The 12,223-nt window shown below is 48.3% G+C and overlaps 1 protein-coding gene across 12 annotated transcripts in view; it reads left to right on the top strand.

Moving 5' to 3' along the window:
• Positions 1-12,223, top strand: part of MCF2L2 (MCF.2 cell line derived transforming sequence-like 2) — a 228,299-nt gene that overhangs the window by 159,522 nt on the left and 56,554 nt on the right. For all 12 annotated transcript variants that reach the window (XR_008330737.1, XM_053390639.1, XM_053390647.1 and 9 more), the window contains exon 19: positions 2,396-2,488. Coding sequence is in view for 11 of the 12 variants with exons in the window: in XM_053390639.1 (XP_053246614.1) it covers positions 2,396-2,488 (93 nt within the window). In the remaining variant the exon portion in view is untranslated. The remainder of the gene's footprint in view (positions 1-2,395; positions 2,489-12,223) is intronic.

The following is a 12,223-nucleotide window of genomic DNA, read 5'->3' as shown; positions in this document are numbered from 1 at the left end:
TATTTCATAGCGGCTGTTGGATTAGGACCCCTCTCCCATGTTCCGGCAGCCTGTGGAGGCCAGAATAAAAATGACTGCCTTCATCAGAGTGGCCATTTCCTTTGACTACATCCACACCACACAGTCTGTGAGCACCTAGAAAGGAATGCTGTGATCACCAATAGTCAGCATGAATTTCTGAAAAATAAGTCATGTCAGACTAACCTGATCTCGTTTTTTGACAGAATTACAAGCCTGGTAGATGAAGGGAATGCAGTGGATGTAGCCTACCTTGATTTCAGCAAGGCATTTGACAAGGTGCCCCATGATATTCTTGTAAAGAAGCTGGTAAAATGCGGTCTTGACTATGCTACCACTCAGTGGATTTGTAACTGGCTGACTGACCAAACCCAAAGGGTGCTCATCAATGGTTCCTCTTCATCCTGGAGAAGAGTGACTAGTGGGGTGCCACAGGGATCTGTCTTGGGCCCGGTCTTATTCAACATCTTTATCAACGACTTGGATGATGGACTCAAGGGCATCCTGATCAAATTTGCAGATGACACCAAACTGGGAGGGGTGGCTAACACCCCAGAGGACAGGATCACATTTCAAAACGACCTTGACAGATTAGAGAACTGGGCCAAAACAAACAAGATGAATTTTAACAGGGAGAAATGTAAAGTATTGCACTTGGGCAAAAAAAATGAGAGGCACAAATACAAGATGGGTGACACCTGGCTTGAGAGCAGTACATGTGAAAAGGATCTAGGAGTCTTGGTTGACCACAAACTTGACATGAGCCAACAGTGTGACGTGGCAGCTAAAAAAGCCAATGCAATTCTGGGCTGCATCAATAGGAGTATAGCATCTAGATCAAGGGAAGTAATAGTGCCACTGTATTCTGCTCTGGTCAGACCTCACCTGGAGTACTGTGTCCAGTTCTGGGCACCACAGTTCAAGAAGGACACTGACAAACTGGAATGTGTCCAGAGGAGGGCAACCAAAATGGTCAAAGACCTGGAAACGATGCCTTATGAGGAACGGCTAAGGGAGCTGGGCATGTTTAGCCTGGAGAAGAGGAGGTTAAGGGGTGATATGATAGCCATGTTCAAATATATAAAAGGATGTCACATAGAGGAGGGAGAAAGGTTGTTTTCTGCTGCTCCAGAGAAGCGGACATGGAGCAATGGATCCAAACTACAAGAAAGAAGATGCCACCTAAACATTAGGAAGAACTTCCTGACAGTAAGAGCTGTTCGACAGTGGAATTTGCTGCCAAGGAGTGTGGTGGAGTCTCCTTCTTTGGAGGTCTTTAAGCAGAGGCTTGACAACCATATGTCAGGAGTGCTCTGATGGTGTTTCCTGCTTGGCAGGGGGTTGGACTCGATGGCCCTTGTGGTCTCTTCCAACTCTATGATTCTATGATTCTATGATTCTAAAGTACTTCTATTCCTGCTTAATAGTCATGGCTTCCCCACAACGAATCCTGGGAACTGTAGCTTCTTAAGTGTGGTTCAAGTTGTTAGGAGACCCCTATTTCCTGCACATAGATGTGATTCTCAGAGTTCCCAAGGATCAAGGCTAGACTGTTAAACTCCTCTGGGTTTCGTTCTCTGTGAGGGGACTAGGGGTCTCCTAACAACTCTATACAGTGGTACTTTGGGTTACAGGCGCTTCAGGTTACAGACTCCGCTAACCCTGAAATAGTACCTCGGGTTAAGAACGTTGCTTCAGGATGAGAACAGAAATCGTGCTCCGGCGGCGCGGCAGCAGCAGGAGGCCCCATTAGCTAAAGTGGTGCTTCAGGTTAAGAACAGTTTCAGGTTAAGAACAGACCTCCAGAACGAATTAAGTTCTTAACCTGAGGTACCACTGTAGCGCCAATGGTAAACTCTAGTTCCCATTTTGGCCGAAGAAATGACTGCTATAGTGGTGCTTTAAATGTGTGCTGCAAATGCGGGCTGATTAAGAATTATTTTGGGTGAACATGCCGGGAACATCACCACAAACCTGTTTGGTGTAGTTTGGAAAGTGGCATCTAGGCTGCCACGATTTCCCCTCAAACAGCTCTGAAATTTTGATATGAATGTGGTTCAGATCTGAATTAAGGGGAACCCTGGTTAGCCTTAGCCGTGGTTGACACTGGACTTTATAAAGAGAGCTGAGGTCGGGGGAGAAGACATTAGTCTGCTGGAGGGGCCGTGCAGAGGAAGCGCATGTTCCTCAGCCTGGTTTCCTATTTGTTAACCATGGTTAGAAGGCAGGCAGAATTATGACACCCCCCCATTCCTTGCAGATTTCATTTGAAATATGAAGTGGTATACAAATCACCTAATTTAATAAAGAATTTGGGAAAGAAGATGTTCGGTTGCTTATTTTTTGTCGTTTAACATTTGCTTTCTTTTTGATTCAGAAAGAAGATCTCCAAATATATGAGAAATATTGTCAAAACAAGCCACGGTCGGAAGCTCTCTGGAGACAATGTGGAGACAGCCTCTTCTTTCAGGTAGGGATTATTATAATTATTATTATTTAAATTTACTAGATGCTGTTTCTTGTTGCAGGCAACTCAGAGAGGCTTACAAACTACTATCCATCCAACCATCCATCCACCCACCCACTAAAACCAAGAAAAAGAAAAATACATTAAAAGCACACACACACACACACACACACACAGAGGCAGTTAGGTCCAGGCAGTCAAGCTTGCACAGGCTTCTCCTATTTCTGTATTCATTAAGCTCATACTCTTGAACCAAGTGCTTATAAACCCTACAGAGGGAAAGAACTGCTGAGCGGGTTCATCTGTCCTTCCTAAGCTCACACCTTCCCTTTTCTCTTATGGAGGCTGCTGTCAAACGACATCTTTATTGATTTGTTTGCACAAAGTTTGCAAAGAGATTATATGACGTCTGCCATTTATTGAGCATTCATGTGATGGGATGGTGAGCTGCTTGTGCGTAAAATCCTAGTCCCTCAGAGTTTGGCTAAGTCCACAAACCTCTGTCTGTGACGGAGCTCCTTAAGCATGGCTCCATCAGTCGCTCGTAGAATCGGACAGTGGGCGTTTACGGAACTTCTTCCAGCATAAAAGTTCCTTAACGGAAACGCGTCTTCTGGACTCTCGGCGTGACAGTTTCCGGCGAGGAGTAGGTGTCCCTATGGGAGGTCCTGAAACCTCCCCACTATTTTCACTGGAAGTGTCTCTGAGCCCTCCCTCCGACTCACTTTCTCTTGGAACTCCTCCACCTCTCCCCCTGCTGGTTCCCTCCCCAGCTGAATGGTCTCTCTCAGCCTCTGTGAGCCCTTTCACCTCCTGCTTCTCCGATGGCAGTTCCCTGACATCCACCTCCCCTCCAGGGCCCCCTTCACCCCCTTCCCTCCCCTCCTCTGCGGGAGGCGAGGGAGCAAAACCCCTGAAAGAACCTCCCTCATCTTCCGAAGTTTCGAACACTTCCCTCCACCGGTTGCTGTTTCCGGTTTCCAAGTACTCCTCCTCATCGGAGTCTGTTCCTTCTTCCAACTCCGATTCCCTGAATCCTTCCAGTTCCTCCTCATCGTCGGTGGTGCCAAAGTACTCCCTCCGGAACCTCGCTACTGGCTGAGGTTTCCTGGGGAACCTTTGATGGAACGTTTCGATCAAGATCTCGTCACTGACCTCCTCTGCCGTCACCCAGGTGTTTTCCGACTCCGGTTCCCCTTCCCACGCGACCAAATACTCCACCTGATTACCCTTCCACCTGGAGTCGATGATCTCCGCCACATGGTTGCTGCTTTCCCTTTCTTCTAAGACTGGCCCCCGTGTGGATACCCCTTCACCTTCCCCCCTATATGGTGACAGTAATGACCTGTGGAATACTGGGTGCAGTTTCATGTGGTTCGGTAACCGGAGTCTGAAAGCCACTGGGTTGACCTGTTGGATGACCTCAAATGGTCCCAATCTATTGGGTCTCAATTTCTTGCAACCCCCCTTGAACGGCAACCCTTGGGTTGACAGCCAGACCTGACTCCCTACCCTGATGGTTTCACCTTCCCTTCTGCTCTTGTCTGCCTGCCTCTTATATTCTTCTTTGGCCCTTTCTAAGTTGAGTTGGAGTTGACGATGGATCGCTTCCATTTCTTCTACAAAATGTTCGGCGGCCGGGACACTCCATCTCTCCCCTCCTCCCCCTGGAAACGCCCTGGGGTGGCACCCATAATTAGCCAAAAAGGGGCTCATCCCGGTAGACACATTCTCCGCATTATTGTAGGCAAATTCCGCTAGCGCCAACTTTTCGACCCAATCGTTCTCTCTGTCATTGACATAACACCTCAGGTATTGTTGGAGGATACCGTTTGCTCTCTCCGCCTGCCCATTGGTCTCAGGGTGCCTGGCAGTCGAAAAGTTGACCTCTACGTGCAGCAAGCTCATAAGTTTCCTCCAGAACCTGGACGTGAACTGTTTCCCTCTGTCGGAGACCACCCTCAAGGGGGCGCCATGCAGCCTAAAAATATGTTCTACAAACAATTTCGCTGTCTCTTCCGCCGTGACTGCATGTGAGCAAGCTACAAAGTGACCCATCTTAGTTAACAGGTCTACTACGTAGTATGGCGGTTTTCCCCTGGGATTTAGGCAGATCAGTCATAAAATCTATCGATACCGCCTCCCACGGTCGTTCTGGTGTGGGTAACGGTTCTAATAACCCCGCTGGCGCCCGCCTTTCTCCTTTGGCTCTCTGGCATTGGTCACATCCTCTTACATACTCCCGTACATCCTCCCTCACCTTGGGCCACCAAAACTCCCTGGTCACCAACCACATGGTCTTGTGTTGCCCAAAATGCCCCGCTGTGGGGTTGTCGTGCAGCTGTTTGAGTACTCTCCCCCTCAATTCCCCTTCGGGTATATATAGTGCCCCTTTGTAATACAATGCCCCGTTTCTTTCTTCAAAACCTCCGGGGTCTTTTCCCTCTCTCCTTAAACCTCTGAGCTTATTCTGGGCGTATTCATCATTTACCGTTCCCTCTACCAGTTCCCTTTGCCCCACCCAGGCCGCCCCACACACCCAGCGGTCCTCTGGGATGATATGTCTCTCTTCAGGCGCTCCCTCCCCCTCCAAATATTCAGGTTTGCGTGAGAGAGCGTCCGCTCTGATGTTTTCTGGACCTGGCACATAGCAAATTTCAAAATGGAATTTGGAGAACTCCTGGGCCCACCTCACTTGTCGTTGGTTGAGCACTCGTGCCGTTCTCCAATACTCCAAATTCTTGTGGTCCGTACACACTTGCACCTTATGCTGTGCGCCAATTAGTAAATGTCTCCATCTCCGGAACGCTTCGTGAATGGCGAGTAGTTCTCGGTCATATACGGTGTAGTTCCTCTCGGATTTGTTCAGCTTACGCGAAAAGAAGGCACACGGTCTCCACTCCGACTTATTCCTCCCCGGCTGAAGCAGCACCGCCCCCACCGCCCGGTCTGAGGCATCAGTTTCCACTCTCATGGGTTTTTGTAAATCCACATGCAGGAGCTGTTCTTCCGAAGCGAATGCCCTTTTCAATTCCTCAAATGCTTGCTCCGCCTCCGCCGTCCAAACGAATTTCTTCTTGCTGCTGAGACAGTCCGTGATGGGAGCCGTTAAGTGGGCAAAGTTCTTGATGAATTTTCGGTAAAAGTTCCCAAACCCTAAGAACCTTTGCACATCCTTTTTCGTTTTCGGTGTCTTCCATTCCAGCACCGCCTGGACCTTGCCTGGATCCATGGCTAATCCCTTGTCTGATAAGCGGTACCCCAGGAATTCCACCTCCTTGGTGTGAAACTGACACTTCTCCACTTTCACCCACAGCTGGTTTGCTTGCAGTTGGCTCAGCACTTCCCTGACATCCTTTACATGCTGCTCCTCATTCTCTGAATATATCAACACGTCATCAAGGAAGGCCACGCAATTCTTGTAGAGCAGAGGTCCCAGGACATGGTTCATGAACGATTGAAAACATGCTGAGCCTGATTGCAATCCGAAGGGCATAACTAAATATTCAAAAGCCCCCAAAGGGGTGAACATGGTGGTTTTCCATTCATCCCCTTTCCTTATTCGTATCAGGTTGTATGCCCCTCTCAGGTCCAGTTTCGTGAATATCTTTCCCTTCCTCACCCTGGTCAAAATGTCATCAATTCTGGGCATGGGGAAAGTCACTGGTTCTGACACTGCATTTAGGGCCCGGTAGTCCACTACAAGCCTGGGTTTATCCGTGTTTTTTTTGTCCACAAAAAACACTGGGCTCCCCCCCACCGCTCTGGACTCTCTGATGAAGCCCCTCTTCAGGTTTTTATCAATAAACTCCCTTAACTCCTGCATTTCCCTGTCTGACATGGCGTACAGCTTGCCCACGGGGAGCTGGGCTCCAGGGACCAGGTTAATTTGGCAGTCAAAGGCTCTATGCGGTGGTAGTTTATCTGCTTCCCTTTCGCTGAAGACCTTGCTCAGGTCAGCGTATTGTTTGGGCACCTTCCCTTTGTCCGCCACTTCCGTCCCTGCTAGAAAGGCTTTTGCCTCTTCCGGCACCTTTCCCTCTTTGCAGTGTTCCAGGCAATGTGCTGACCCAAAGGAGACCACTCTCTGATGCCAGCCCACTAGCGGATCATGCAACGCTAGCCAGCTCATTCCCAAAATAACGGGAGCCCCTCCCAGGGTGGCCACATTGAACGCTATCCTTTCGGTGTGCCTGGCCACCCTCATAACCATTGGGACGGTCTGTAGGCTAACTTCTCCTCCCAACAGCTCCCTCCCATCGATCGTGGTCACCTGCAGGGGGTTACTTAAAGGGAGTATCTGTATCTGGTGTTCAGCTGCAAACTCCTTACTCATAAAATTACAGGAGCTGCCTGAGTCCAACAGCGCCTTTGTCTTTAGTGGGTATCCGTTTGCCAGCTCTAGCAACACCTCTATTACTAGGGCTGGTCTTGGAGGTTCCGGTGTGGGCACTTTTACTGCTCCTTGGCCTGGCTGCTGTGCCCTGACGGTGGCAGCCAGGCGTTGGCTTTTACTGGCTCCTGGACTCCCTCCTCCTTCCCCCCAACAGCTCCCGCCATCCCTTGCCATTCCTTTCTTTGCGGGCAGACTCTGGCAAAGTGACCTGGCTGCTGGCAGAGATAACATTTCTTGGTGCTCTTCCCCTCCTTCTTCCTCCCTTCACTGGGATTTGAAACTGCGCGCGCGCGCGCTGTTCCAATTTCCATCGGCTCTCCTGGCGGGAAATTTGGCTCCGGAATCTCTGGAATGCGGAAATCCCTCCAACGCTCTCCTTTCCCTTCCCGCTTCTCCAAGGCTCTCGCCTCCTGGCGCGCTCCATTGGTCAGCGCTGATTTGGTCAGCTGGTCCATAGACTCCGCCCTGGGCACCCGGGAAAGTTCGTCTTTCACCGCCGAAGAAAGCCCCTCTTCAAAAAGCATTTGAATGGGTTCCGCCGATAGGTCCCACCCCAATTTATGTATCAGCATTGTAAACTCAGTCCAGTACTCACGAACCAATCGGCTCCCCTGTTTACAAGCCATCAACTGTCTGCGCACCAGTCCCTGTTCAATCTCGCTGGAAAACATCAAATCCATGGCGCGAAAAAACTTCCTCGTGTCCTTCAGCATTTCACTATTCCCTGCCATCAGGTGTCTAACCCAGTCTCTCGCCCCCCCTTCGAGATGGCCAACCACAAACGCCACTCGCGATGCCTCGTCGGGAAAGTCGTCAAACTGCAGCTCGAGAGCATACTGCATCTCTGTCCTAAAGGCTTGATAGTTCCTGGGGTCCCCCCCAAACTTCTGCACCAATCCTGGCATCTTTCTTGCTAGTGTAGCGCCTTTTGCCTTTTCTGCATCCTGCGCCCTCCTTTCCTCTAGCCTCGCCGTTTGCAGCGCTAGCTGGACTTCCAACACCCTGTACCTTTCTTCCAGGCTTGGACCCTCTCCAGCTCCTCCTGCTCCCCCGGCTCCGGCTGGGTTGCTCATGATGCCTCTCTGCACAAGCTGCTTTCAGGGACTGTCCGATTGCTGTGATGGGATGGTGAGCTGCTTGTGCGTAAAATCCTAGTCCCTCAGAGTTTGGCTAAGTCCACAAACCTCTGTCTGTGACGGAGCTCCTTAAGCATGGCTCCATCAGTCGCTCGTAGAATCGGACAGTGGGCGTTTACGGAACTTCTTCCAGCATAAAAGTTCCTTAACGGAAACGCGTCTTCTGGACTCTCGGCGTGACAGTTTCCGGCGAGGAGTAGGTGTCCCTATGGGAGGTCCTGAAACCTCCCCACTATTTTCGCTGGAAGTGTCTCTGAGCCCTCCCTCCGACTCACTTTCCCTTGGAACTCCTCCACCTCTCCCCCTGCTGGTTCCCTCCCCAGCTGAATAGTCTCTCTCAGCCTCTGTGAGCCCTTTCACCTCCTGCTTCTCCGATGGCAGTTCCCTGACAATTCATTCTGATTTGTTTGCGAGCTTGCAGCAATAACTTGTTATCCCACACTTTTAAGTGCACTTTCCTGATCGCAAAAAGGTCTCCCCTTTTCTTTTTGGAAAGCAAGTTTCTTGCACAAGAGTGCTGAATCTAACTTAATAACACACCCTAAATGTGCTGGTTTGAGTTAAATCCCACTTGCAAAATAGCCACAGTCTGGAAGAGGCCTGCGTGAAAGATATCATCTCATCCTTGTTTGCTTCTTTGAACCTCTGTCCTTCCTACATAGGGACATACTTTGTTCCACAAGGCTTCTCAGCTTTCAGAAGGAATGTATAGACCCCAAAGCGCACACACCTCAAAACACAATATTTGTCAGGGATCGTGCAGAAGAGGGCTGCACCGAGGAAGAATGATGGGAGCCTCCCCCTCCCCCTGCTCCTGAATCTTCCCAGGAGCAGGAGGACAGTATAGATTTGGAGCAGTGGTTTACAGAGGGGCATAGTTCCGAAGGCAGAAGCTGGGAAATACTGGGTGGGGAACAGCTAGCAGAAGAAACACTAAAAAAGAGAGAGAGTTAACAGATTCACAGTCTCCGTACAGCATTCACCCCCCTTCTCCAAAGGCACAGAGAGCTCAGAAAGTGTTAGAACAGAAAGCGCAGAGGGTACAAGCTCAGATTACAAGACCCAGAAGTGACGTAGATTGACAGGGACGGAGGAGGGAGGGACCACCATTTCTAGGAGATGTGTTCTTTGTTCTCTCGCTGTGATTATTAAAGATTCTAAGTGGTAAAACATTCCTTTCATTTGATCTTCTTATCTACTGCCATGGTGTGTGTGTGTGGGGGGGAGAAGTCGATTCCCTGAAGCCTGACAGTATTCCTTTCTTCAGATAGATAGATAGATATCTTTATTGTCATTGTCCCATACAGAACAATGAAATTGAGAAACTACATAAAACATTCAAAAAACCCCTAAAAACTCTAAAATCCCATATAGTATTCTATACTATAAAAACCCAAAAAAACTCTGAAACCCCATTTTAAAATACACTATACTATACTATAAAATACACTATACTATAAAATACACTTAAAATGCTGCGTTTAGAACCAGAATTGCATTTGCATAGAAACTGTTTCTCAGGCGGCTAGTCCTGGCCTTTATCACCCTATACCTTCTTCCAGAAGGCAGAAGCTGAAATAGATCATTTCCGGGGTGCGTACTATCCTGTGCTATCTCTGTCGCTTTCTTATGGCACCTGGCAGCATAGATTTGATCTAAGGTGGGAAGAGTGCACCCAATTATTCTCTCTGCAGTCCTTACAACCCTGGATAACATTGTTTTTTCCCTGGCTGTGCAGCTCCCAAACCACACACAGAGACCATAAGTTAATACGCTCTCCACAGTGCTATAGAAAATGCCATCAACAGGTCCTTTGAGAGATTGTTTTTCCGGAGGATTCTCAGAAAATATAACCTCTGCTCCGGAGGGGCCAAGATGGCGACAAAGTAAGACGCGCTTGCCGGAGCTCCCCTTTCCAGTTCATGCTGTAAGTTACTCCGCTCCTATTTTTCTCTGGAAGTTGGCACGATAATGTTTTGATGATAACGCCAGGAACTCACCCTGTGGAAGCTTGCAAAGTCAGCGCCATAAATCTCCTTAATGAGCTTCACTAACAATCTGATTTCCTATCATTAGAATGGCTGCCAGAGACTCCAAAATTTAAGCGCTTGTTGCTCAAGCTTGTTGCTCAAGTTCGACTCTCCCAGGCTTCCTGCACTTTTGAGCAAACTTCAAAATCGCCTCAACTGGTATGGAATCTTCCCACAAAGATGCTTCTTTAACAACTGTAGGGGCATTATTGGGAAAATCCCAAACTCAGCAAATTTGGTTAGCCGGCCTACAAGGAGGATTGAGGATTATGACCGGAATTCGCAGCAACAGACCCTTCCTATGAACCCCTCCCTACGATTTACTAGCCGACCATCCCACCAGCTAGAAGGGACTGCCTTAAGGGGTAGAGCTTTGACGGGTCCAGCCTTGGCCATTATAGATGCTCCTAAAGATTGGCAGACACAAGCCCATGTGGACCCCGCTGCAGCGATAACGATCTCCAATCCTCAAAATGGCTGCATTCCTTGTGCTGATACCATGACGATGCAAGAGACACTGGGAGATCCAGTAGCCCTTTGGACAAACACTGAGGCAGTGGCAAGGCTAAACAAGCTACTGGAAGCTAACCGAAAAGGATGTCTTTCTTCTGTCTTAAATAGTGCTTACCCATCAACAAGCGTTGATCCTCAAGGCACAACTCCTATAACTACAGAGCATACGGCAAATGACGAGTCTATGGACTTGTCGGCTAGTAACACCCCCTCGTATCAAGATTCTCTCTTACAGCGATCTATAAATTCGCCCCAGCCACTGGCTGCTCCTGTGACATGTGACAACTTGAACCTGAAATGCAAACAATCAAAAATCACTGCCTTTTTTCACCCTACTGCCCCTTCACGCAGCGTGCACCCCCATTTGGATTCTCCAGGATTAACCACGCAAGAGAAATCATGACTTGAGGGAAACACAAAGCGGCCTCTTACACTACTATCATGGAATGTGGCTGGTATTAAATCCAAACTGACAGATCCATCATTTGTTGCCTATATAAATGGCAGCCACATCCTTCTATTCCAAGAGTCATGGGCTTGTGAGGACTTCTATCTAACAGGATACAAGGGCTTCTACCTGAATGCCACGCAGAACTCGTTATCACATGGTAGACCGCAAGGAGGCTTGGCTACTTTTGTTTCCTTAGCCATAAATCTTCAGGCCGAAAAAATCGACATCCAGTCGTCACTCATGCTGATTATAAAGTTGCAAACAGCAGAGGAAACGATAGTAGTGATCAATATCTACTTATGTCCAATTTATAAGAGAAATTTGGTTGATCTGAGATGGCAGGAAATCCAAGTGACATTGGAAATGCTTTTTGATAAATACCCCGAAGCCACTTTTCTGTTGGCGGGAGATTTTAATGGACGCCTGTCACATACTGACCAAATCTTATTCTCTAAATTTAACAAGTATCCTTCTTCACCTCTTATGACTACAGATCTTTTACCAAGGAAATTCAAAGATAACATAGCCACTTACGCAGGTTTCAAATGCAGGCAAACCTTGCTGGCCCTCAATTTCCTTCTGCTAAATGGGGCAGTCAGCTCGGACTACCCTGCCGAATTCACCTATTGGTCAGGCTCACGTGCATCCACTATTGATTTTGTATGGATATCTCCCGACCTTACCCCAAAAATATCCAGCTTTAAGGTGGCTATAAGATTGGAGAGTGATCACTTCCCTCTAGAAATTTCCTTGACTCTGGCTGACGAACTTGATAGGCACTCCTTTGTGCACCTATCAAATGATCATCTGGAGATAAGACCTACAGCCCTTAAATGGACCTCCAACTCGGCCCAGCAGTTGAACGAACTTCTCTGGTCTGATCAGCTCCAAATAAAAAGGGCTTCCCTTATGCAGGCGGATGAGCCTCTACCAATATATGACGATCTAGTAGAACTTCTAAAACCAACACTAGCTCGGTCCCCCACAAAGCATGGTAAACAGTTTTTCCACAAAAAATGGTTCGATGAGGAATGCAAAAACTTCAAGAATCATCTGTATAATGAATGGTTGGCATACAGAGCATCAAATGACCCCATGCCAAATAACCGCCTTATCACCCTCAGGAGAAGTTACAAAGCCCTACTAAAGGAAAAGAAGCTCGAGGCAGAAAGAAACAATTGGAACAACCTTTTGATAGCTGCAGAGAATAGA

The sequence above is a fragment of the Podarcis raffonei genome, chromosome 5, assembly GCF_027172205.1.
Source record: "Podarcis raffonei isolate rPodRaf1 chromosome 5, rPodRaf1.pri, whole genome shotgun sequence".
Lineage (NCBI taxonomy): Eukaryota > Metazoa > Chordata > Lepidosauria > Squamata > Lacertidae > Podarcis > Podarcis raffonei.
Note: the sequence above shows the minus strand (reverse complement) of the source record. Positions and strands in the feature narration are given on the sequence as shown.